At 43.5% G+C, this 27,461-nt stretch overlaps 1 protein-coding gene across 2 annotated transcripts in view; it reads left to right on the top strand.

Annotated features, from left to right (window-relative positions):
• Positions 1 to 27,461, top strand: part of UST (uronyl 2-sulfotransferase) — a 316,217-nt gene that overhangs the window by 272,509 nt on the left and 16,247 nt on the right. The window contains exon 8 of one of the 2 annotated variants that reach the window (XM_054024122.1): positions 10,826 to 11,105. In XM_054024122.1, the coding sequence (XP_053880097.1) occupies positions 10,826 to 11,105 (280 nt within the window). Of the gene's footprint in view, positions 1 to 10,825; positions 13,821 to 27,461 lie in introns of those variants that run through there. The other variant, XM_054024123.1, reaches the window with a different exon arrangement.

The raw sequence follows: 27,461 nt of genomic DNA, 5'->3' as shown, positions 1-27,461 counted from the left end.
TCGTGATTTCATTTAGAATTGAGAGTGCTCGGGCTTAGGCCCCGGAATCATCTAATCTGAAAATATTAGATCATTTGAAAAGGCTGAGTGATTTCCTAAATTCTCCATTTAGTAGAGAATGTCTTTATCCTGATTTTGATTTAATATGGCAATCCAAAATTTTTCACGCAAGGGATGTATGAAATAGTTTCCTACATTTCAGATATCAAACTGCTTTATTGCATTGAGGAACACAGATTTTGTTGTGGTTTTTTTTTTTTTTTTTTTTTTTTTTTTTTTTTTGCGCCATGGTAAATACTTGTCACCAAGTATCAGAGGGGTAGCCGTGTTAGTCTGAATCTGTAAAAAGCAACAGAGGGTCCTGTGGCACCTTTGAGACTAACAGAAGTATTGGGAGCATGAGCTTTCGTGGGTCAGAACCTCACTTCTTCAGATGCAAGTAGAAGAAGTGAGGTTGCATCTGAAGAAGTGAGGTTCTTACCCACGAAAGCTTATGCTCCCAATACTTCTGTTAGTCTCAAAGGTGCCACAGGACCCTCTGTTGCTTTTTACTTGTCACCAAGTTACCCAAAATGTATTTAATTTTTTTCATCCATATTTGCATTTCAGTTTCTTTGTATCTTGGTTGTGTTAATGCAAGACAGGCTCTGACTACTGCAAGAGGTTTGGGTCACTGTACAGTATATTCTTTTTAGTACATTAAAGGAATGCCAAAACAAACACAGAAAAAAAAATAACCCTAGAAAGTAAATGGTGTAGTTTGTTGATCGCCATATGGTGAATTGTCTCAAAGGTCATAAAAGGCAGGGTGGGGAGGAACTGTCCTCTGGTGGAGCATCTGGATTTACATTGCATTTCCAGATTGTTTACTTTGGCATGCAGCCAGATCTGCATAATTTTTCTATTATGCTTGTTTGATGGGTTAAGGGGAGGTGTAAGGATGACTTCAAGGAGTGGTTCTGTATTATTTATTTGTATTAAAGGGCTTTGTAAGAGAGTTGAAGATTATAAACTAGTCTAAGGGTATGTCTACACTACGAAATTAGTTCGAATTTATAGAAGCCGGTTTTATTGAAATCGGTTGTATACAGCCGATTGTGTATGTCCACACAATAAAATGCTCTAGGTGCTCTAGTCGGCAGACCGCGTCCACAGTACGAGGCTAGCGTCGACTTCCGGAGCATTGCACTATGGGTAGCTATCCCACAGCTATCCCACAGTTCCCGCAGTCTCCGCCGCCCCTTGGAATTCTGGGTTGAGATCCCAATGCCCGGATGATGCAAAACAGTGTCGCGGGCGGTTCTGGGTACATGTCGTCAGGCCCCTCCCTCCCCCGTCACAGCAACGGCAGACAATAGATTCGCGCCTTTTTACCTGGGTTACCTGGGTTACCTGTGCAGACAACATGGAGCCCGCTCAGCACAGCTGAGCTCACCGTCACCATATGTCCTCTTGGTGCCGGCAGACGTGGGACTGCATTGCTACACAGCAGCAGCTGCTAACTGCCTTTTGGCGGTAGACGGTGCAGTAGACTGGTAGCCTTCATCGGCGATCTGGGTGCTGGCAGCCGTGGGGCTTGCCTTTTGGCAGTAAATGGTGTATTATGACTGTTAGCCGGCCTATTACAAGTCGGGTCATCGCACATTAGCAGAGTCTTCCCTGAGCAGCAGCTCGTGCAATAGGCCTGAAGACCATCGTCATACACCGCCCCGTATTTGCTGCCAAGCACCCAGAAAGATGCCGAGGGCTATCAGTCACGCTGCGCCGTCGTCTTAAGATGTAAAAAAATAGATTTTCTCTGTATTCATTTGCTTCCCCCTCCCTCCGTCAAATCAACGGCCTGCTAAACCCAGGGTTTTCAGTTTAATCTTTGGGGGGGACCAGTCTGTGACAGTTGTTTGTGTCTCTCCCTGATGCACAGCCACCGTTCTTTATTTTAATTCCCTGTGCCTGTACGCCATGTCGTCACTCGGCCCCCCTCCCTCCTTCCCCTAGGCCGTCAGATACTACGTTTGCGCCACAGCTCGAGCCGAGAAGCGGTTCGCGCCTTTTCTTTGAATTCTGGGTTGAGATCCCAATGCCCGGATGATGCAAAACAGTGTCGCGGGCGGTTCTGGGTACATGTCGTCAGGCCCCTCCCCCCTCGTCACAGCAACGGCAGACAATAGATTCACGCCTTTTTACCTGGGTTACCTGTGCAGACAACATACCACGGCAAGCATGGAGCCCGCTCAGCTCAGCTGAGCTCACCGTCACCATATGTCCTCTGGGTGACGGCAGACGTGGGACTGCATTGCTACACAGCAGCAGCTGCTAACTGCCTTTTGGCGGTAGACGGTGTAGCATGAGTGATAGCCGTGGGGCTGGCAGCCGTAGTGCTGCATTGCACCAGCCCCTTCCAGGCGATGGTATATTATGACTGGTACCCGTCGTCGTCATATGGCTGTCAATCATGGCCACCTGGGCAGACATGCTACTGTTTTGATGATGACGGTTACCAGTCATAATATACTATTTTCTGCCAATTGCCCAATATTGTCTGCTAAGCACCCAGAAGAGGCCGAGGGCGATGCTGGGTGCTGGCGGACGTGGGGCTGGCAGACGTGGGGCTGCATTGCTACACAGCAGCAGCCCCTTGCCTTTTGGCAGATGATGGTATATTATGATTGGTACCCATCATCATCGTACTGGTATGGCTGTCACTCATGCTGCAGCGTCGGCTGCCACCTTAAGATGTAAAAAATAGATTTGTTCTGTGTTCATTTGCTTCCCCTTCCTCCGTGAAATCAACGGCCTGCTAAGCCCAGGGTTTCCAGTTTAATCTTTGGGGGGACCATTCTGTGTGACAGTTGTTTGTGTTTCTCCCTGTTCCTGTACCTGTACGCCATGTCGTCCCTCGGCCCTCCCTCCCTCCCTCCCTCCCGCCCTCCTTCTCCTGGTCCATCAGATACTACTTTCGCGCCTTTTTTCTGACCAGGCGCCATAGCTAGCACTGGGATCATGGAGCCCGCTCAGATCACCGCGGCAATTATGAGCACTATGAACACCACGCGCATTGTCCTGGAGTATATGCAGAGCCAGAACATGCCAAGGCGAAACCCGGACCAGGCGAGGAGGCGATTGCAGCACGGCGACGAGAGTGATGAGGAAATTGACATGGCCATAGACCTCTCACAAGGCACAGGCCCCAGCAATGTGGAAATCATGGTGTCACTGGGGCAGGTTGATACCGTGGAACGCCGATTCTGGGCCCGGGAAACAAGCACAGACTGGTGGGACCGCATCGTGCTGCAGGTATGGGACGATTCCCAGTGGCTGCGAAACTTTCGCATGCGTAAGGGCACTTTCATGGAACTTTGTGACTTGCTTTCCCCTGCCCTGAAACGCCAGGATACCAAGATGAGAGCAGCCCTCACAGTTGAGAAGCGAGTGGCGATAGCCCTGTGGAAGCTTGCAACGCCAGACAGCTACCGGTCAGTCGGGAATCAATTTGGAGTGGGCAAATCTACTGTGGGGGCCGCTGTGATCCAATTTGCCAGGGCAATGAAAGACCTGGTGATAGCAAGGGTAGTGACTCTGGGCAACGTGCAGTCAATAGTGGATGGTTTTGCTGAAATGGGATTCCCAAACTGTGGCGGGGCCATAGACGGAACCCATATCCCTATCTTGTCACCGGAGCACCAAGCCACCGACTACGTAAACCGCAAGGGGTACTTTTCAATGCTGCTGCAAGCCCTGGTGGATCACCAGGGACGTTTCACCAACATCAACGTGGGATGGCCGGGAAAGGTACATGATGCTCGCGTCTTCAGGAACTCTGCTCTGTTTCGAAAGCTGGAGGAAGGGACTTTCTTCCCGGACCAGAAAGTGACCATTGGGGATGTTGAAATGCCTATCGTGATCCTTGGGGACCCAGCCTACCCCTTAATGCCATGGCTCATGAAGCCGTACACAGGCAGCCTGGACAGGAGTCAGGACCTGTTCAACTACAGGCTGAGCAAGTGCCGAATGGTGGTGGAATGTGCATTTGGACGTTTAAAAGCGCGCTGGCGCAGCTTACTGACTCGCTCAGACCTCAGCGAAAAGAATATCCCCATTGTTATTGCTGCTTGCTGTGCGCTCCACAATATCTGTGAGAGTAAGGGGGAGACCTTTATGGCGGGGTGGGAGGTTGAGGCAACTCGCCTGGCCGCTGATTACGCGCAGCCAGACACCAGGGCGGTTAGAGGAGCACAGCAGGGCGCGGTGCGCATCAGAGAAGCTTTGAAAACGAGTTTTGTGACTGGCCAGGCTACTGTGTGAAACTTCTGTTTGTTTCTCCTTGATGAACCCTCCAACCCCCCCCCCCCGACCCGGTTCACTCTACTTCCCTGTAAACCAACCACCCCACCCACCCTCCCCTCCCCTCCCACTTGCAGAGGCAATAAAGTCATTGTTTTTTCACATTCATGCATTCTTTATTAGTTCCTTACAGCGGTAGGGGGATAATTGCCAAGGTAGCTGGGATGGGTGCGGGAGGAGGGATGGAAAAGGACACACTGCATTTTAAAACTTTAACTCTTATTGAAGCCCAGCCTTCTGATGCTTGGGCGATCATCTGGGGTGGAGTGACTGGGTGGACGGAGGCCCCCCCACCGTGTTCTTGGGCGTCTGGGTGAGGAGGCTATGGAACTTGGGGAGGAGGGCTGTTGGTTACACAGGGGCTGTAGCGGCGGTCTCTGCTCCTGCTGCCTTTCCTGCAACTCAACCATACGCTCGAGCATATCACTTTGATGCTCCAGCAGACGGAGCATTGCCTCTTGCCGTCTGTCTGCAAGCTGACGCCACCTATCGTCTTCAGCCCGCCACCTCTCCTCTCGTTCATGTTGGGCTTTTCTCATCTCCGACATTGACTGCCTCCACGCATTCTGCTGTGCTCTATCAGCCTGGGCGGACATCTGCAGCTCCGTGAACATCTCGTCCCTCGTCTTACGTTTTCTCTTTCTAATGTTCACGAGCCTCTGCGAAGGAGAAACATTTGCAGCTGGTGGAGGAGAAGGGAGAGGTGGTTAAAAAAGACACATTTTAGGGAACAATGGGTACACTCTTTCATTACAAGGTCGCATATTTCGGCTTGCAGGCAGCCATCGTAGGCCACAGTGTTTTGGCTTTTTTAACCTTCTTAACATGCGGGAAAGGTTGCAAACAGCAGCGCATTTCCCATATCAAGGATGAATTGGGTTGTCCATTTAAAATGGGGTTTCAATGTAAAAGGAGGGGGCTGCGGTTTCCTGGTTAACATGCGGCACAAACACAAGTAAACCACCCCCACACACACACACACACACACGATTCTCTGGGATGATCACTTCACCCCTCCCCCCCACCGCGTGGTTAACAGCGGGGAACATTTCTGGTCAGAATAGCAGGAACGGGCGCCTCTGAATGTCCCCCTTAATAAAATCACCCCATTTCAACCAGGAGAGCTTTCTGGAGATGTCCCTGGAGGATTTCCGCTCCATCCCCATACACGTTAACAGACTTGCTTGCTTTTTTTTTGTAATGTTTACAAATATTTACAAAGTTACACTCACCAGAGGTCTCCTGTGTGCCCTGAGGGTCTTGGGTGAGTTCGGGGGTTACTGGTTCCAGGTCCAGTGTCACAAACATATCCTGGCTGTTGGGGAAACCGGTTTCTCCGCTTCCTTGCTGCTGTGAGCTACCTACAGTACCTCCATCGTCATCTTCCTCGTTCCCCGAACCGTCTTCCCTGTGTGTTTCTCCAGTGAGAGAGTCATAGCACACGGTTGGGGTAGTGGTGGCTGCACCCCCTAGGATCACATGCAGCTCCGCGTAGTAGCGGCAAGTTTGCGGCTCTGCCCCGGACCTTCCGTTTGCTTCTCTGGCTTTGTGGTAGGCTTGCCGTAGCTCCTTAATTTTCACGCGGCACTGCTGTGTGTCCCTGTTATGGCCTCGGTCCTTCATGGCCTTGGAGATCTTTTCTAATACTTTTCCATTTCTTTTACTGCTACGGAGTTCAGCTATCACTGCTTCATCTCCCCATATGGCGAGCAGATCTCGTACCTCCCGTTCGGTCCATGCTGGAGCTCTTTTGCGATCCTGGGAGGACTCCATGACGGTTACCTGTGCTGATGAGCTCTGCGTGGTCACCTGTGCTCTCCACGCTGGGCAAACAGGAAATGAAATTCAAACCTTCGCGGGTCTTTTCCTGTCTACCTGGTCAGTGCATCTGAGTTGAGAGCGCTGTCCAGAGCGGTCACAATGAAGCACTGTGGGATAGCTCCCGGAGGCCAATAACATCGAATTCCGTCCACACTACCCCAATTCCGACCCGCAAAGGCCGGTTTTATCGCTAATCCCCTCGTCGGAGGTGGTGTAAAGAAACCGGTTTAAAGGGCCCTTTAAGTCGAAAGAAAGGGCCTCGTTGTGTGGACGTGTCCAGGCTTAATTCGGTTTAACGCTGCTAAAGTCGACCTAAACCCGTAGTGTAGACCAGGCCTAACTAAAATTTAAGTGCAAAACAAGGTGAAGGTCAGTTGCATTATCAAAACTTAGCTTAGGTCAAAGCCAGGAAGGCAGGCCCATTTTGATCATAACCCTGGCCTGCACTTTTTCCCAAACAGCAGATATACTTTTGTATTTTTACAGGCAGTTTGTTATTACTAATTAACAGCAGTTACTGTGAGGCAAACTGACAAAAGCCAAGAAATCTAAAATGCTCCTGAACAATCAAAAATAACCACAATGGGCTTGAGGTTGCCCTCCCACAGAAGAACTCACTGGAGAGGAAAATCACATCTGGAGACTGCAAGAAAAGCCTCATGAAGTTTCCTCCTCCTCGTCTGCCAGGGCAAAGGGGAAGGGCGGTATGTGTTTGCAGCTTCTCAAAGCAGAAAGAGGGGGAGGCATGCTGTAACTCAAGGATCTGTGTGGTAAGCAAAGGACAACTGCACACAGCTAAGAATCCTCTATGCTGCCTACAGGCCTCTCCTCCCCAGTAGCAGCCCAGCTCTTTTAGCATTGCTGCCATTGGCAGAATTCCTTGTGACTGAACACAAGCCCCTCTCTCTACTGGAGTTAGCAGCCACAAAGGGGAATTGGCGCTGCCAGAAGTAGAGATTTCCCAGTGGGGTCCCGGAGAGACCATGTACAGAGAATAGCTGTTTCCAGTTCTTGCTCAGTGCCCCCACATCCCTCCTCCTGCCTCTAATCTGTGTCCTGTTTTGGAGGAGCTCCAAGTCAAATGGTCACACAAGGGAGCATGCAGTGAAGGCACAGATCTCCCTTTCTTTTCCTTCCTCTCGTCCCCCTCCCCCACCCCACACCAAATTATGCTTTCCTCTGGTCTCACAGAACTGGAGAGGAACAGCAGGCTCAGTAATTGCTAAGCAGGAGTCACGGGGAAATATTTACCTTAAACTTTTTTTTAATCTACCACCAAATACATGCTAGACACTGTGCAGACAAATATGAGGACAAGGTCCTTGCCCTGAACCTTTGCAATCTAACTAGAATATTACAAAAATAAACATAGCTTTGGCTTTGAAGGCTCTTTCTGCTTTTAAGTAAGAAACACTTTACAGCTACAATCCAGGTTATTATCCAAGACTTGCACTCACACAGCTGTTGTTCTATGCTTCCAGTCATCTGCATTTTCACAGGCATAGTTTTGTTTATTCTGTTTTGCTTTGTGCATACCTTTACGTAATGAACACTGTTATTGGGCCCTCTAGGTAGACTTAATATTTTTTCCTAAAATAAATATCTTGTGGCTTTTATAGCTGGTTAAAAATATTACTGTGTTCCCTAAAAATCATTGTAGATCATTCCTGTTGGGTGAATATGTAGCTGTTGGAGTCCACTGAATTGTTTCACTGTTCCTCCTAGAAACTCTGCCTTTGGAGCTATTCATCTGTCCTGTAAACATATCTGTAAATAATTATTCAAACGTGTATATATGGGCCCCAATTCTGTGAAGCACTTAAGCATATGCATAGCTTTGTTCACCTTAACAGCTCCACAGACTTCAGTGGGACAGCTCATTTGAGCAAAATTATGCACATGTTGGTACTATGCGGGATTGGAACCTTTCTTTGTAAACTACAATGGCTTCCTTTGGATAGAATACTGTATAGACCAAAAGTAGCTTTTTAGTTATATTAAACCATGGTGTTGAGCTGTCCATGGTAGTCTTGCCTCAACATGCTGGTGTGTTGTGTTTTGTTACTTCTTTGCCCAAGAAGAGGCAGCTACCAATAAATCTTCCCTAGTGGGCAATTTAATTTAACTAGCCCCTCCAGTGCCATAAGATCTCTCTTCTCCATACTCCACTGCTGTGTCCTCTTGGATCTGTCCAAGCCTGTAGTGGTAACTGCAGGCACAGTAAAGTGGATACTCCAACAGCAATATCAAGGCCCCTCTGTTGTGACAGTTAGTGACTAAAGTTGTGTGGAATATTTGGATTTCTTACTGGCAATTGGGAGGCACAGAGGATAATCACTTCAGGGAAGAAATGAGAAGCAGAAATTATCCAAGATCAAAGATCCTGTTTTCATGCAAATATTAGTAGTAAAGGATGAGGTAACAAAGTATAAAGAACTGAACAGATAAAAATTAGTTCAGTTGTTTTTAAAATGGTTGTATTCTGGTGCCCCTCAACTAATATGTATCAGGAAGTTTGTGAAGGATAAGTCCTTCTTTGTAGGCTAGCAGAGTAAAAGGGGGTGTGTGTGTGAGAGAGAGAGAGTACATGGTTTCGCCTCAACAGTTTTTCTTAGCACCAAAGGCAAAATATTCCAGTAGACCTTTTAGATAATGGCAGTCTGGTACAATCGAGATCTGCTGTAACACAGAGGTAAGTTTAATGACAAAGAAGACAAACTCAGAGAAGAATAAGATTCTCAAATTTTTCTTCCTGTTGGGTTTGTTGATTTGTGTCTAGACATACTTAATACTTTCAGGTCAATCTGAAGATGTTGGGCTCTAATAAATCACCATGAAGATGTTGAGAGACCATGGTGATGCATGTGATATAAAGGAATGTATAAACAGGCCTTTCTCTTTATTTCAAGGAAACTTGCCAAGTGGTATAGGATATACAATACCTCCTTTGTCCTTGCTCTAACGAAGGGTATCCATCACTCAGAATCTCTGTCACCATTGTCTTGTAGCACTGTTTTTAGACCAAGGTGACAAAGTCAGATGGAACAACTGTCTCATCTTGCTGTTTCATCTCTTATTTCATGTCAATGTTATCTAATATTTTGAGATCAAGGTATCAGTGGTAGGATCAAAATCCATGAATCCCCTTTTCTTAGCTCTCCAGCCTGAACCTTTCAATGCAACTCTCAATCTTTTTTTATAACATATAGCCTTCATTTTAGATCCAAACTTATATGTCCCAGATAATGTACTGCTGTTTCCCTTTCTGTTACTATAAATCATGAATATTGTACGCTCTGCATTGGGAAAACTGTCAGGAAATAGGATTAGTTATAGAGATGAATTCCTCACCACTTTATATTTCCATCTCCACTTTTGCTAAAGAAAAATGTGGACATTAGGGAGGTTTCACAGTTAGAGGGTTAATACTTCATAGTAAGTGGCTTTTGATCTACAGAATTTATGGCACTTTGAGCAGTTCCCTCCTCCTCGCATTGACTTGTGACTTCTCTATCCAAAAGAGGAAGAAAATGTTGGGGATGCTCAATATTGTCTCTTGGTCTTATGTTTCCATCTAGTGGAAAACTGGGAAACCACAAAAGTAAACATGCCCTTCTTCTGACCTGGCTAGCTCTTGCATGTGTTTTTCTCCAACATTAAAAGAAAACCAATTTTTAGAGAGAAAAGACAGCTATATGCTTTTGTTAAGTGATCAATTTTATTGGGCATTGAGTTGTTTTATCACTTGTGAAAGGTATCAGATGGATGGAATCCTATAGACTCAAGATAGGGCAAAATTCTTCAGACAGTCCAGTCAATGCACCTTAATTAACCATGGAGGGACCACCATTAGGGTGAGAAGTCCCCATGCATAGCCAATCCTTGACATGTCTGCTAAGGCTTTCCACTGGGCACTAGACTGTAACTCACCAAACTCATTTCACAAAGGCAAGCAAACAATCATCAGGTGGTAACAACTGTCGATCAGTACTAGCATGCTGGATTCAGACAGGTAACGCATGGGTTTGTGGCACTATATCTCATTACCAATTCTCCCTCCCCCAACTATCTATCTAGATTAGAACAAGAAGAAAACACAATTTGGTACAGTTTTTAATTACTAGACCTTGCTATTTTGGGGAACATTTTCCCCCATAGATAATGTTTACAGCAGACAAAGAAAGTACATTAAATATTACATTGGAGACAATGGTTCCGTATGCTCTAATAAATATCGGCTATTTAACCTTCCAACTACTTGAGAAAAGTTTTCCCAAGCTAGGTGTGATTATGTATTTATGTACACTTAAAGTATGCTCATTCATTTGTATGATTCTATTTACTCATGTAAGTGTGGCCCATTAGGAGCCTAGCTTGCCATATGCTGGCTAAAATACAAGATTAGTGCAAGCATCATTAGATAAGTCCATGCATAGATTAGCCATGTTCAAATGTACATATGCAAATGTGCAAGTGTAATTTTGAAAGTCTGGTCCGCTATACTTTGTTTTTCTTTAAAAGTTTAATATTACAAATTACTACACAAAAAGGGCTGGAGACATTTTTTTAAATCAAGAATACAGTAGAACAGTGCCTTAGTTCTAAAGAAGAATGTGATTTTTGGTTCTGTTGATCAGATCCCAATTTTTTTTTTCTTTTACAGAACATAGGAAACTTGGCAATCTGACTGTGACAGTGAAAAAGACCATCCCTTCTCCAGAAGCTATACAGATCCTCTACCAGCGCATGAGATATGAATATGAGTTCTACTACTATGTCAAAGAGCAGTTTCACCTGCTAAAGCGCAAATTCGGACTTAAGTCTCATAGCAGTGAACCACCTCCCAAGCCAGAATTTTTTATTCCTTCTCCCCTGGAAACTGAAGAACCGATAGATGATGAGGAGCAAGATGATGAAAAGTGGTTAGAAGATATCTATAAAAGGTGATGCAAGCACCGAGCTCTCCTCTGGTGACCCCTCCAGCTTTCTCAATATTTTTTTATTATTAAAAAAAATATTCCTTAAGGGACTGAGTTAATGCGCAGCAGCATTTAAAAGAAAAAAAAGTTCCCACATGTTGGGACAATTGAGAGACACCCGGTTTTGCGGGTTATATTTGTTTAATTTTATTATATTTTTCTTGACTCCATAGGATCCTTTATATGACAGATTTTAAGATGGAACCATCTGTCATTTCATCACAAAATAACTTTTGCACAGTAAAATGCTGCTGTACACATGCACCCATTTGCAAAACAACATATATTAGACATCATTTACCAAGTAACTTTCATAAAATCTCTGTCACAAGGAAGTCTTAATACCATGCCCGTTACTGTGGCATTGAACATCTGACATCATTTATAAGCTAGTAGGGATACCACTGGAGCATAGTAACAACCTCTGAATAGCAAGCAAATATAAACGGTTATATGATCCAGAGCCATTGTTACAACACGTAACTATATTGGACTCAAAACAGAGTAGAGAGTCTCCCCTGGGGGACTTCCAGTGAGAGGACTACAATGCACACTTCAAGCAGATTATATCAGGTGAAATAAAACAGGTTAAAGAACCCAGTTAACTAGAAGGGTTCACAGAGTCAAAATGAAAAAAATTATCAGTGAAGTTGAATGATTGAGATGAATGGGTAGATGGAAAGCCAAAGGGACAGTATTGTGTGGTCTTGGGATTTTGCTTCTGCAGTTGAGAATATTGCTCTTAGGCTCTGGAGGATGAGGTGTGGTGCGTAGTTTTTATTTTAAAGAAAAAATATATACTATTGTCGTTCCTACCCTGGGACACAGACAAATTTGGGTGGAAGTAAAGTAAACGTGATTTTAAAATGAGGGATGTTTTTTGTAATAAGAGACATTGACAGGTATGACTGACAGGTATGACTGACATCTTACATACTGCATAACGATAAAATAAAACAACAACAAAAATATCAATGTAGCATCAAAAAACCAAAATACATTCAATGGTATATTGGTATGAACAACACTGAAAGTTTAAGTATTGTTATCAGGAAACACTAAAAGGTGGAGTGAATGGGACTGGGTGATGAAATGGGGACAGTTCCATTTAAGGTATCCCCAGGATTTCTGGTACAGTTTTGTGACATTTAGGGCTTGAATTTAACTTGGACAACATGCCCATACGAGCCAGTAAGTATCTAGTTTGCACTCCTAAACAGACTACTCCAATCTTGGGTCCATGCACATAGAAGTAAGCAGAGCTACTTCCTGTTTGCTCCCTTCCTGGAACCAAGTGAGTGAGGGATGGGTGGAGTCTTGGCTTTGCATGCACACTCGCTTGTGAGTATGGCGTGAGCAGGGGTAAACTACTAGCGCATAGACCAAGGAAGAAGTGCAGGAGGAATTGTGGCTCTGAGGGGTGTCTCTACATCACAATGCCTCCCTACATCACTTCTGCAGTGGTACAACATGTGCACCACACCTTGCACGGGGCTGTGCCTATATTCACAATTTAATACATGCTAGATTTCTTCTAGGTCAGTGGTTTTCAACCTTTTTCCATTTGAGGATCCCTAAAAAATTTCAAATGGAGTTGCAAACCCCTTTGGAAATCTTAGACATAGTCTGCAAACTTCCAGGGGTCTGCGGACCACAGGTTAAAAATTACTGTTCTAGGCAATTTTGGCTGGTCTCTTTGGTAATTGCTTCAGGGGAGTTTCACTGTCTATGTATAGTCTGCAAAATGGACCTTCATTTGGAAGTAAAAAGCAAAAGTTATTTTGTGATTGAGGTATGTGTACAGGCCCAAGCTATGAAGTGCTTTCCAGAGGCTTCCCCTTCCATGAGCCTGCAGGGAGCCAAAATATATGGTGGACCATCTTGATCATCTAAGTGGTCTTTATTATACTCGTCTGCAGAGAACAGAAGTAAAGAAGCATAACTGTGTTAAGACATGATAATTTGCAGAAAATATTACAGGGGGGAATTTTATTCTCACTCCTTACATTCCAGTTGTGTGGTACCAATGCACTACTGTGAAGGAAGGCATTAAAGAAAGCTGCAAGTGGCATAGATAACAATTAACATAGTCACTAAAATATGAATCTGCTGCATTGTATATTTTAAGTGGTTTCTATGAAATTACATTGAAAGAGTAATGATTAGTTTACACAATGTGGAATTGTTATATTTTGGAAAGAATTAATATTCTCATCTTTTTAAAACAAATTCTGTTCGAGTCCTTTCACAAGTGTCATAGCAGAATAATCAGTCACTTAACTCATTCACCCTTCCTGCAAATTCACTTCCGCTTACTGTAGACATTTCAGTCTATTTTTATCTTAATTTAATGATATCTTCAGCCCTGATTACTTTATAACCTAAACATAAAAACTGGTACGTGATTTATTCTCTGGGTTTTAATGTTGTATTTTTCCTAACAATTGACCTGGCCTCTTCTCCCTGAATGGTAACTTCATGAATGTGTTTGGCACATAAACGTCTACAATTCCTGACCCAACAGTCCCTTTGTCTGTCATGAAATGTTTTATATTTTACTTTAATGTTTAAAAAGTACATTTTAAGCTGGTTAATCTTTGACTTATTTATTATAACTTTCCAGCACATTCCAAATTGTAAGTTGCTCAGGAAGGAGTTGATTTAAATGGTTTTATTTTGGTCTGATGGATTTTTTTTTAAACAAAAATCACTGTTATAAACCTTTAGCCCACTACAGCTTTGCAGTAAGTGCCGTATATGCACCTGTAAATCTTGCGGGGGGGGTGGGGGGGCGGGGCGGGGGTATACTTGATAAAAATAAGAAAACATATCTGTACTTTAGCTTAGCTTTAAATGAAAGGAATCTTCATTTGGTATGAAATATTCTTTAACTTATTCACTACCCTCTCTGAGATTCTGAAATATAAAAAACCCGTGTGGGAGGAGGTTTTGTTTATTGGGATGTTTTTGTTTTTAACTCCAGTGATGTTTGAAAATACAGCTTGTGCTGTTCTACTCTGCCTCGCCATATCCTGTTTGGTTCCTTCTCATCATAGCCTGTTTGGATACCCAGGTTTTCCTTATCTGGATGTAATGCCAATGGTGGCACTTCATCTGGAATCTCACCCTCTGGAGCTTTCTTTTATACAGCATAATTTATTATCTAAAAGGCCATACTGCAACAGTGAGATTCAGGCAGGTTGTTTCTGTGTGGTTATTCTATGTCTTGAATTGCCTTGAGGTACAAGGCCAAAGACTCAGTTACTTTAACCACCTGATAAGTGCCGTAAATATCCAGAGATGCACTGCCTGGTGTGCTTTATTGCTGTGAAGTTGAACTTATTTTTATGTACAAAGGGAAACAGCTTCGATCCATACACTGCATTTTACTAGATATTCTAGACATAGTAAGAATATATTTGATACCCAGGCTAAAAAGCTCCAATTGTTTCCAGAGTCTAAAGTCATTTTAAAATGTAAAAAATCACCAGTGGCAGTGCTGTCATACTAAACAGAAAATAAACCATTGTTATAGTGCAACATTCTGGGGGGAAAATAAACTTTAGTTATAAATTTCAAGTGATCGTGATGATAGTGGTGCATGTTTGTTACTGTTTCTCTTCCATGTGCATGGCTGCATCAGAACATCTAAAATGCATGAGGACGAGGAGTAGCTCAAGATAACTGAACATGTATAAAATGAATGGTACATTTGGAGTATTTCAGTTTGTTTTAAGTTCTTTGTCCCTGGTCTTTGTGATGAATTGCTTTGGTTTTGTTGTATAGTTTGATGATCAGTGCCATAAAAACGTTAAACGGAGTGATAAAATTCAACCATTGGTGAATAAATCTTCAGGTTCTAGTTGCTAAAAGCCATTGAAGTCTGACTCCTATCAGTATTTATTACAGTAAAATTAGTTTTTAAAGGGAGGGCACACTATTTGTACTGATAGGGGAAACCAGGTTGAATGGCATTTGTACACTCACACCAAAAAAAAATCTATTGTCCACCAAAATGTAACTTAAAAACAATAAGTTTAAATCCTATACAAAATAAAGTCCTGTCATTCACAACTAAGGTTGAATGGTGCATTGTGTTTTTTCCTTAACTTAAAAAAAAAAAACCTGCAGTATTCCATATTAATAGCCCCAGTTTTGCAATAGCATTACTGTAAGCTGGAATATTTAGGATCATTGCATTATAATACTATAGCACTTTCTCTTTTTTTAAAGGAATCAGTGCACAGAGGTCCACTGAAAATAATTCAGCATCCTGTTTGCACAAGCAAGTACTCAGCATTGTTATCTATAAATTGTCATCAATGCACTTGATCTGATGTACAAATTGAAGACAACTCAGACCTTATCATAAGGAATTTCAGTCTTAGGACCTAATCTTGCAAACCACTACCAGCCGTAGTGCTTACTGCCATGAAATCAGTGGGGCTACTCTCTCTGGTATACACTGGTCACTAGTCAGTGTTTGAAAGTTTAAGCCCTTGTTCAGACACAAACAAAACCGTTCAGATGTGCATATCACACTGGAAGACAATTCAGTGGAAATGACCCTTAACCTGCAAAACTTGAGTAGCAGGGGGGAAAGCGCATGTTAAAGATTTTTTTGTAAGGCCTACATCCTCAGCTGGCATGAATTGACATAGTACCATTGGTCTGGCCGCCTATATTTTGCCTCACTTATAACTCAAAAGCTGTCTGATGCATTTGCTTCAGATTGTCCAAAAATGGATGCACTCTATGCCTAACTATGGTGTGAAGGGAATTTTTACAGCTCTGTTATAACTTGTTGAAAATAGGGCTGTGTAATGGAAACGCTGACACGCCTTGACTGGCAGCACAAACATGCCACTGTGTGGTACTTGAAGCATTGTATACTGGCTTTTTTGATGGACATGTGCATTCCTTCTTTCTCATACAGCTCTCCTGGCTGGCAGGTGGCACAAATATATTTGGCCACATGCTGTGCTTCCCCAAGAACAGCCAGCATTAGTTGAGTGGTAAGATTTGACCAATGGTGTATTTCAGGGGTTCTCAAACTAGGGGTCGGGACCCTTCAGGGGGTCGCAAGGTTATAACATGGGGGGTCGCAAGCTGTCAACCTCCACCCCAAACCCCACTTTGCCTCCAGCCTTTATAATGATTTTAAATATATAAAAAAGTGTTTTTAATTTATAAGAGGGGTCACACTCAGAGGCTTGCTATGTGAAAGGGGTCACCAGTAAAAAAAAGTTTGAGAGCCACTGGTGTATTTGAATGTGGATTTGAGTATAAACGTGGATTTCCTTTTCTTAGTATGTAAAGGAAGTTTGCAAGTCTTTTTGTATTTAAGTGATTGTGGGAGAATTTAGCTGTCTTAAAAGAGGAGATAATGGGAGCAGGTTTTATGCAAACCTTCGTCAGGTAGGCCTTTCAATATACCTCATCTGTAACAGTCTTTCTATTCCAATTTTAGTGTCTCTTGAACAGAGATGCCAGTGGCAATGAATTGTACCCAGCTCCGTGGAAGTTTGTGCTGTGAAGAAATGCGGGGATTAGGATAGGACCCAGAGGGGTTGGGCTGTCCAGTGATCAGAGCAGAGGCCTGAGAACTAAGAAAATGTAAGGGTTCAAGTTCCAGCAGAGACCTTACACAAGCTGTTTGCCATTCTTGTGTTTACCCAGTTTTACCAGGTGAGTTGACAAAGTGGGACCATGAGTTAAAACCAAATACTGCCTCAGGTACGAGCTTCACTGAGTTAATTTTTTTTTTAGTTCTTTCTTACACACTTCAAAACTGCAAACCTGCCCAAGAAAATGTACTAACTGACTTCACAAGGAGATAGCCTTCACTGGTGAATGAAGACCAGGAATTGCTTGGTTTCATGGACCTGCCTGAACAAAGTCTACCCAGGTTGATCTCTGGTACTGCCAACCTATTACCTCCTAATTCAGTGCTACGGACAATCAGGGACTAGGAATCATTAGCTAATGTTTGCCCAACACTTCCAAACTGTAAAGTGCACTATACTGCAAATTCAAGCTATTACTGGATAAGCAGCTTTGATACATACCATGCCAAGATGATATGGGAAAGTTAGGGCATGTCTACATTGTGAAGTTAATTTGGATTAAGGTAAAGTGTAAATTTAAAGCAGAATAGCTATTCCTAATGCGCTGTATGAGTAGTCTGATTCCGGAGTAAGAGTGCCTTATTCCACACCAAGTTAATCAGGACTAATTAATGAGGAATAGCTATTCCAGAATAGCTCCCCATGTAAACAAGCACTTAGAGAATCTCAATGATGAAAGGAACATTGTAAGGCCCCAAACTGGCCAGTTGTAATCTTCCCCATTCTAGTCATGATTCTCCACAGCAGAAAGGAGTAGGCACAGGGAGGTGATTGAAACCCAGCCCCAGTGTGAATTAGTGCAAGGGGGATGCTGCTATACCAGCTCTGCATGAGGAAGATTCCTCCTACACAAAGGAAATTCTCATTTGGGAATCTCCAGGCCACATTGGTCTGTGTAAGCAGAAGGAGAGAAGGTCTATCAACCATGCCAAGTGCCGTTATCAGGTGGGAAAATCCAGCCCTAAATATCACAAGAGATTCTAAAAGAGGTTACTTTGTGACACACAAAAATAGGGTAGGGAGTAACTAAAATTGGGCTTCTAAATTCACAGGACTAGATTGTGGGGGAGATTTTCCAAAGAACAAACGGCAGATAAGCACCTGATTTCCATTGAAATCAATGAGCAGGGATTTTTTATTTTAACTTTTTCCACCCATTTTAGAGTCAAGCAGATCTAATTGTAAACTGTACCTGATACATTTCCCAAGATTGATCGATCAATCCATCTAATTTAGGTACTTTTATGCCCCCCCCCCATTTCCATAATGCCTGAGTGCCTCAGAGTCCTTAGTGTTTGTTCCTCTGTAAGGTCGGGGTGTATTATTAATTTCCATTTAACACATAAGGAACTGAGGCACAGAATGACTAAGTGACTTTCCCAAGGTCACATAGGAAGTCTGTGGCAGAGCACAGGCCTTCAACCATGTCTTCCAAGTCCCAAACTTGTGTCTTAACCAATGGACCAACCCTCCTCTCTTTCGATGGCCACTAGCTGGTAGAAGGCAGAATATTGGTCTTGAGTAATTTTAATAAGTGGATCTTTTTTTCAGTAAGAGCAGTGTAAAATCTTAAATGTGAGGAATGAGGTCCCTAATTCCTTTATGATTAGTTGCTGTTATTTATTCTCTCTTTAGAGTTTAAATAATAAACACCCAGACAAACAGCTCTAGGCAATTGCAAATGACTGCAAAAAAAATTATATAAATAGTGAATGAAGTAGGTCAGCACAACAGCCCCTTTAACCACCCCCAAATATGTACCCACAGCTTCCTCTCAAAGTCCCAGTCAAATCAATGGTGCTTGCAGCATGCCTCAGGGTCATCCATGTGCTATTTTGCACCAAAGGGTTCTTGTTATATTATCTTGCTTGTTGTTGTTTATTATTTGTGTTGCAATAGTGCCTGGAAAACCTAACCATGGGCCCGGTCCCCATTGTGGTATGTGCTACACAAACAGAACAAGAAGACAGTCTCTGCCTCCAAAGAGTTTACCATCTAAATGTTATATTAAAAAAACAGTTCCTCCCTCCCTCCAAAAGTGCCTGTGCCTGAAGTTAGAAATCCAGTGATCTTACGGCTGTAACCCTCACCTTCCTTTACTCTCCATTGCTGTTCATTTGACCTCACTTGCTATGTCACATCTACCGCATAGAGTGTACACCCTTTGGGGCAGGAGCTCTCTCTCTTCTGGGAAGCATCTTGCACATTTTATGAATGAAAATGGGCACAGACCAAAATTCTGCATCTGCCCATCCAGCACTTTGTAGAGGGAAATACAGAAGCTGAACCCAGCTCTAAATTTTGCCATTGCTGCAAAGCTTGCGTGGGATGAATCTAATACCCCTGGATCTCAACTCTGTATGTGTTTTAAAGCTGGTTTCTGATCCAAATATTGGATTTGAGGCCAGCTCTGTTGATGTAATTCCTGTGGGAAGAGAGAGTTGAATTTAACCCCTTCACTTTTAAGGAACAAGTCTGAAATGTGCACAATTGCCAACCGACATTGGCAGGTAAGTGCATAAGGAGAGGAAAGGAGCCTCAGAAGTATCTATCCCAAAACCTGGAGGGTGGGCAGGGAAGAAGAGGCAGCTTCTCTACTGCAACCAGCCTCTGGACATTCCTGCCAAACATCTTGTGGACAGGTTCGTGCTGGTCCTGAGAGAACTTACTGTGGAAAACCCTCTCTACTGCCTTTTCTAGGGTGAGGGCAGGGCTGGGTCAATGGGAGCATGGTTTCCAAGGATACTATGCTGCTTTGGGGGAGTGGGTGTGTGGATAGTAGGGACGAGCGCCACCCGTGCAGTGAGTACCCCACAGAAGGGCTAAGATTTGTGCAGTTTCCCTCTGTGAGGTCAGAAGGCCATGTTCACTCAGGACGTGAAAACCCCACATGGAAACTCAGAAACTTGTGTGTGAAAATTCCCTGACTTTTCCACATCACTATGGAACTCCAGCAGGTTTTGCCCTGAAGACCTTGATTTGGCCCATTAATATTGGCCAGAAGCTGAGTTTTCTAGTGACTCTTTATAATCCGACCCTTGTAAGTCACAGTCCATTGGTCAGTGCATGGGGCTCTTCATGCTAAACCTCATTGGAATTTGGCAACAGTTCAGCAAACTTGACCTCTACTTTGTCCTTTAAATATCACAGTGTCAAACAGCAATGCGCATGTCTCTTTATCACTCAAGACTTGAAGGGAGGAGAAGGAATTATTGTGTAGTCAGCTCTGTTTTTCCAAAACGATATCCTGTGAATCAACAGAAAGCAGCTCTTTGCTTCTCTGAAGAAAATGAAGCGAACGTCTCGTTTTTAGCCTGACGAGAAAAGTAGCTGTTCTGACGTTTTATTTTATTTTATTAATTACTAATTGGCATTTGTATACAGTTCATCCCGAGGGAGCGCAAAGCACATCTCAGATTTTATAAAACCAGCACCACTGCTTCCAGCTCTGGGGAGGAGGCTGTTTCAGAAGTGTTAAGCTCCCATTGACTTCCACGGGAGAGGCAAGGTCTGTACCCTATACAACAATGGGAATAGAGGCAGAGGGAAAACTTTTTGGCCAAGAACAGCTCTAACCACATTTCAGAGTATTGTTAATGTCTACTCAAAATAGACAGGACTTCAGCTTCAACCCACATCAGCTAGAAAACTTTGAAAAACATTCCATTTAAATAGAGTTCTACTTCTCTCCAAAATTTGATCTTTGCTTTCCCTTGTTCTTTATTGCAAAGGAGATTTGAATAAAACCAGCATCCCTATTTTCTAAAACTTCATCTGCTCTTGCTGCACCTTTCCCTGTGTGAAATCACCCTCCATTGTTGACACTGGTCACCAGCTGTCACTTATTGTGAGATGTCCGAAGTAGAGGATGATCAGGCAGAGTGTTGTCTAGTGGACTGAACACAGGATTGCTGCTCAATTGCTTTATGGCCTTGGGTAATCGCTTAATATTCTCTCTCTTAATTTCCCCATCTGTGGAAATTGGAGCATAATAGTTACCCACTATGCAGAAGTTTTATGGGGATTAATTAGTAGAGTTCTTTGATTATATAAATCACAATAGAAATGCAACAGCCAAACTTCTCAAACCAAGATGTCTTAAGTTAGTCACCTAAATCTATATCTAGTTACCTAACCTAGGGCCTGATTCAAAGCCCATTGGAGTCAATGGGAGGTTTTCCACTGTCTTCTGTGGGCATTGTATCAAGTGGTCGGATTTTTCAGAAATGCTTACACATCTGTAGGTCCCATTGACTTCCACAGGAGTTGCAAGTGCTTAGGACCTATAGAAAAACTGGGTAAAATTTTCAAAAGCACCTGTGCCTTAGGCTCCTATGGTTCCCTTTTCAAAAGTGACTTAGGCACTTATGAGTCAATGGGATTTAGGCTCCTACATCACTTGGTCACTTTTGAAAATGTTGCCCTTTATATTATGTTAATCAGGAAATGAAGTGCAGATACAGATGAATTCCTAGGAAGCCAAATTCCTTTTTTCATTCATATATTCCTAGGGAAGAGCAGGGAAGAGCAATGCAAACTGGAATAGAGTCTTCTTTATAGGATGGGGTTTTCCCCAAAAAATATTCCCTGAGGTATTGGTTACTCTGAATCCGTTTAGCTGGAAGAGGTTCATCTCACATACAACTCAAAAAATTCCAATTCGCAAAGGGATTTGGACTCAAAAAAGACATCAATGCTTTTCAAACCATAAGCCTCACCACAGAAGATGGCTTTGGTTAGAACAGGGGTCGGCAACCTTTCAGAAGTGGTGTGCCAAGTCTTCATTTATTCATTCTAATTTAAGGTTTTGCGTGCCAGTAATACATTTTAACATTTTTAGAAGGTCTCTGTCTATAAGTCTATATTGTATAACTAAACTATTGTTGTATGTAAAGTAAATAATAGTGCAGCGAGGTGAGCAGGGTGGGCGGCTGGTATCCCAGGTCGGCAGTGGCCTGAGCACGGCCAGTGGCCGGGGCCCCAGCTGGCAGGGGGCTGGTGGCCGGCACCCAGACTGGCTGCGGGCTGAGCTGGGCCGGCGGCCGGTATCCCAGGCTGGCAGCGGGCTGAGTGGGGCCGGCGGACAGAGCCCCAGACCGGCAGCAGGCTGAGTGGGGCCAGCAGACAGAAACCCAGATCAGCAGCGGGCTGAGCGGCGCAGCCCACTGTTGGTCTGGGGTTCCATCCGGTGGCTCCTGTCAGACGGGGTCCCAACCGCCGGCCTGCTCAGCCCGCTGCCAGACCGGGGTTCCGTTCATCCAGGCAGGCAGCGGGCTGAGCGGCACAGTGCCGGCAGCCGGGACCCCGGCTGGCAGCACAGTGCCACTAAAAATCAGCTCGTGTGCTGCTGGTTGCTGACCCCTGGGTTAGAATCAACCTAGTGCTGGAACTGACTAGGAGTTAGTTTGGAGGAGCCACTAGATCAGAATTTTGTGTTGCATAATTGCTGCAACACCCTAGTTTTTCCCTTGTTCCCTCCTGCATAGTGCATGTCAATCATTCCAGTTTAGATGGGACAGGTCCCCCCCCCTTTTTTTTTAAACAAGCATCTATTGTTTTTCCATTCTGTCCCTCCAAAAAATACTGCTCATTCAATTTATTTTAATCCAGTTAAAAGGTGTGTCCCTGTTTTTGTACTGACTGCTCCTATTGGTAGCTTCCAAGTGCTGGCAGGTGATCTGTATGGAAAAGTTATGAATGCTGAATTGGAAGTGATTCAGAATTGGGAATTGGTGGCTGTGAGCAGAACAGGTAAACACTGTCGGAATAGCTGGGGCTGCAGGCTTACATAATAGTATAGCGCACTTCCACAGCGTTACACACAAGTTAACAAAACAAGTATATGCGTCAACCTTTGAAATTCTGGCCACAACACTTCATGGAATTTAGAAGAATTTTTAAAAGGTGGGAATGGAGGGGAAGGAGGGGGGTTAGAAATTTCCTGAAGATAGAGCCTGAAGGAAGTTGGCCAGTAGTATTAGGTTATCCCAGGTGCGGATTGTGGCCTAGAAGAAGTTATGCAGACTGAAATGGATGAAATAGTTACATGGCATGATGATGTGGGAAGTTTGGTCAGAGCATAAGGAGCAGGAGTGGGTACAGGAGATGAGGGCAGACATTCACATTTTCAGCATTAATTAACCAATCATACACAACCCTCTGGGCCCCGATATCTCCCAATCAGGGCCCTAATTTGGTAGGCACAGCCAATGGAAAGATGGTCTCTGCACCAAAGAGCTTGCAGGCTGGGTGTGTGATGAGAGACAAGAAGGTGGATACAATAGATGGGGGGAGCTCAAGGCAATTGTGAGATGATTATTGTTTAATAAGCAGTGAGCACCACACATCGCCTCCCGCGGTGTAATTACAACAGTGTAATCCTGGTAGCAGCTAGCTGTGAGATGCTGGAAGTGTTCTGGCTGTGTGAGCTTAATGGAGCTGGGAGCATGTCTTCCTCTGTGTTTCCTACGGCATGGAACATTGCTGGTATGTAATAAATAATAATACGTGTTTACAAAAGAGAAGCAGGGTTGTCTAGGATTCAACCCCCACTTTTCTTCTAATGACCTGCCAATGTCAGCTTTGTTTAAAGTTTTTTCCTCCTCCTCATCTCCATCCTTTCCCCAGCTCCTAAATGGTGCCAAGTCAGCCATTGTGCTGATTCATTTTTCCAAGCGGAAGGATTTCTCTTCCCTTTACCCCTGCTCTTGTTTGCACACCACTGGGATTTCAGCATTTAAGTGAAGAACTCATACTCCACAAAAAGGCATTCCAAGCTTTCAAGGAACACATCTGTTCATTACCTCTTGAAGTTCCAATATCCTGTTTTTGATCAATCTTTTCCACAATGTGAGGCAGAGATGCTTTTACTTGTTGGGGGGAACAAAAATCCTCTTCAATGGAATGGTTAAGAGGTGAGTGTCTTCCTGTGCTCCTCAGCTTTCTTCCATTTCCTGTACAGATTCATTTTCCAAAATAAATAACTGCCTGGAGGAGAATTTACAAGAGTTGCAACAAACAAACAAGCACTTAAACCTCGGATGTGATCTCAGTTTCTCAAATCAATCCTCTCAGAGCCTTCACTTTCAAAATCAGGAGCAGATGTACATTTCAATTAATAAAATGCAGTGACCTCTCTCTTCTGATCCAGCGTTCTGTAGAATTCTTGCCCTCCCGGCTGTGTTTGAAGATACAGAACACTTTAAAATGGCTTCTCCTCTAGGAAAATGTGTGCACATATTTTTGCTCATTAAAGTACTTAGGACAGTAGTCATGAAGGAAAAAGGCTCTTTGTTGGCCCCTGGACAGGTATGGTACAATCAGTAGCATTGAGTTAAGAGGTTTTGGTTTTGTGGTGGGAATTGTCATTTTAAATATGTTGTCATGAATCCAAAAGGTTTTTATGTTTTGATGTGCACTAGGGGGAGCCCTAACCACAACAATCATTTAAAATAGGCTGTAGAGGCTTTAAAGTTCTACAGACAGTCCCTGCTGCAGTTTATGTTCATTCACCTGCAGCACTTTATGTAAAGAATATGAATATACACAGTTACAAAACCAAAATGTGTATTTTTCCAGAAAAGACAATGAAAACATAGGTGACATGGAAGATCTCTACCTGTGGTGCATTGTGATCACGAACATGATATAAAACTGATGAATTAACACACACAGGATTAACCAACACTGTCTATGGAAAATCTAGTTATTAATATGATGAAGAACAATAAAGAGGTCTGTTTCTGGTCTTGAGAGCCACTTGTGGAAAGAAAATATCTGTCCAACTCATGAGTTCACTGTGAGAGATGCAGAAGATCTTAAACCTATGAACTTAATCCACCTTCCTCTAGGAAAGGGAGTGTGTGTTTGGGAGGGTCACAAGGAAAGGCAGAGCAAGGGCGAATGGAACAGAAAGGAATGTAAAATGGGAAGGAAAGACTGGCAGCAGGTGAGAGTTCAGGAACTGAAAGCCAGGGAAAGGAGATTAGAGCAGGGAGCTGCTGTGAAATGGGGGACATAGCAAAAGAAAAAGCTGGGAGTGGGCTTTTCTTTGGAGATCACTGTAAGGACAGGCTTCCTGGATGGGTCAGGAATGGAAAAGGAAGAGTCTTGATGCAAAATGAAAATACACCATTTGTTTTAAAGACTCAGTGGAGGGAAAGAAATTAGATTAAAAATCTTGGACAAAGCCCTTTCCAGGCTGGGGCTCCAATTGTCTTTACTGAACCAATTTAAAAACTGCCAAACTGCATTCAAACTGATTTTGGCAATAATGATTCCAGCGGCAGATCTCAAAGTCCTTAGAAAACACTAATGGATTAAGCCCCATCATTCTCCTGTGAGATAGATCTATATTGTTATCCTACTTTTCCACGGAGAAGTTAAGTCAGTGGCATGACACAGGTAGAAATATAACCTAGATCTCCTCCCAGTCCTGTGTGTTTGCCGGAGAACCATCTCCTCACATCATGCTAAATGATCTGCCCTCTCTCAGACTGCCCCTTGGGATTATACTGGGGACCACTAATAGATTTTTCAACTCTCATACTGAGGTCACAGGTTCCAATTTAGCTATTTTCACCAAGATTGAACGCAGACATTTGAACACTGGGACAGAAAGAGTGGGTGGTTTAAACCTTGAGCTTCTCTCCAAGGGAAAGCCATTGCTAGCTTACAGCTGTCTCATGCACTATGGAATAGGACAGTCAAGGGTGGTCCATTCAGGATAGTGAAAAGAAATCTACGGTCATAGCTGGCATTCTTGCTGGCAATTTCAGCAAGAGATGCTGTGAAGTGTGCACTGATTAGATGGTCACTTAGCCCGGGTGGAAGCATGTCACCAGGAAAGCCTGGGGAATCTTGTGCTACCACTGCCAACGCTGTGTCTGTTCTGTACACAAGGAGAGAGTTTCCTTCTCCATTACTGCCAGTCGGGCACCTTTCACTACAAATTGAGAAGGGAAAAGAGCTTCCATGATTTGATTAGCCTTCTCTCACTCACCTCCCAGGCTGCCTTTTCTCTCTTTTCCCACATCCTCGAACCACCTCCCACTCTGTTCATATTCCTCCATTCCTCCTCTTCTTTTGTTTGCCCTCCCTGATTCCCCCTCCTTTAGCATTTCCTCCCTCACACAGATTCCTCTCTTATCCCTCCGCCTGTCTCACTTGTATCCTGTCATTTTTTCTTTGTATCCCACTTTTTGTCTCTTACCCACTTGACGCTCTCCAGTACGTTCAGAACTGAACTGGGCCTGAGATGATGCACACTATACCCGAATCAAATGGCAAAGGCTCTCCATTCTTGGGCAGAGAAGATAGTCTGCACTGTAATATCCTGCTGATTCATTTAACTGCTTTGAATATGAAGTGACATGAAATGGGTGTTTCCTTTATTCTTAACAGTTGATTAGACTTTCATACAAGAAGCAAACATCAGTATGCGTCAGGCTGTGGTACAGGCAGAAACCAAGTGCACAGAGACGCATATGTGGTTGCTTTACAAATAACCCTGTAAGTGATACAGAAGAGTCAGCTCCCTTCTGGGTCTAGGGAGATCTACGACATTAACTTTTTGAGCACCTTACCACATAATTCTATATAAAGAATGTCTTTACGTTGTATTATGTAAAGTATTATTGACAGCTGGCCCACAACAAATTATTGCGTGTTTTATTGATAGTCTAGTGACGTGAAGAGTTTTCTGCAAGATGATATTGTTAACTGGAGGAATTGGAGCTTGTTTGTTTCAATTGTTCCTCCTTGGATCCTTTCACTGGGCGACCACAGGCACAAGTAAAATGATAAACTAGGCTTTGGTAAGCATGGTCCCCGCCAGCTGAAATTATGTATCTATCTGTGATATTGATGAGCCTTCACTTGTTAGGTGTTCCTTCTACGTCACTTTCAAGAGAAAATTTAATTTTGTTCCAGCTGACTGCAGCAGACTAAATGCTGATTCTAATAAGCATATAAGTTTCATATTTACAGGGAAAATTAAACTTCCACCAAATAGCCCTTATTTTTAAATATATGTATAAACACATGTAAGTATCAGGCTTGCGATCGTATCCATCGATGATGTGCTAGGAGTGAGCTTTCAGGATGGTTGCATTAGCCAGCTTCCTTCCCTCCTTAATTACCTTTACTTGCTCTAAGCAGCGGGCACAATGTGAAGAAAATTATGGAACAAATTTCTTGTTAAATCTAACAAAATTGTGAGTTATATAGCTACAAAGCCCACAGAGGATCAAAAATGCAAAAGAGTCGCACTATATATCCATCATAACAAAAGGAACAACACTTCCAAAATAACTGTTGTTCATCAAAGACAGGGGACTGGACTAAATGACCTCTTGAGGTCTCTTCCAGTCCTATGATTCTAAGACTGATTTCTAGTATTTAAATAACACCATTTCCCAGTAGCCTCTCATGGGGCCCAATCCAACTCCCATTGACTTTGTTGAGACTTGCACTGGTCGCTTAAAGACATGGATCACCTTAGAGATGTCCTCTGGTCTCTTCAAATGTGGGAGAATTTTCAGTTCTTCAGTTCCTTTCAGTTATGTAGGAAGAAGTTTAACTAAAGACTCAAACCTCTCTCAGGTTGTTCTGGATGGCCTAGCTTTTCTCTCTTCATTCCTTCCACCTCCTGGGGAGTCAGAACAACTAGGTTCCCTCTTGGTATGACTTCCAT

The sequence above is a fragment of the Malaclemys terrapin genome, chromosome 3 (genome assembly GCF_027887155.1).
Source record: "Malaclemys terrapin pileata isolate rMalTer1 chromosome 3, rMalTer1.hap1, whole genome shotgun sequence".
Taxonomy (NCBI): domain Eukaryota; kingdom Metazoa; phylum Chordata; order Testudines; family Emydidae; genus Malaclemys; species Malaclemys terrapin.
The sequence above is the reverse complement of the archived record's forward strand: the minus strand, read 5'-3'. Positions and strand labels throughout refer to the sequence as shown.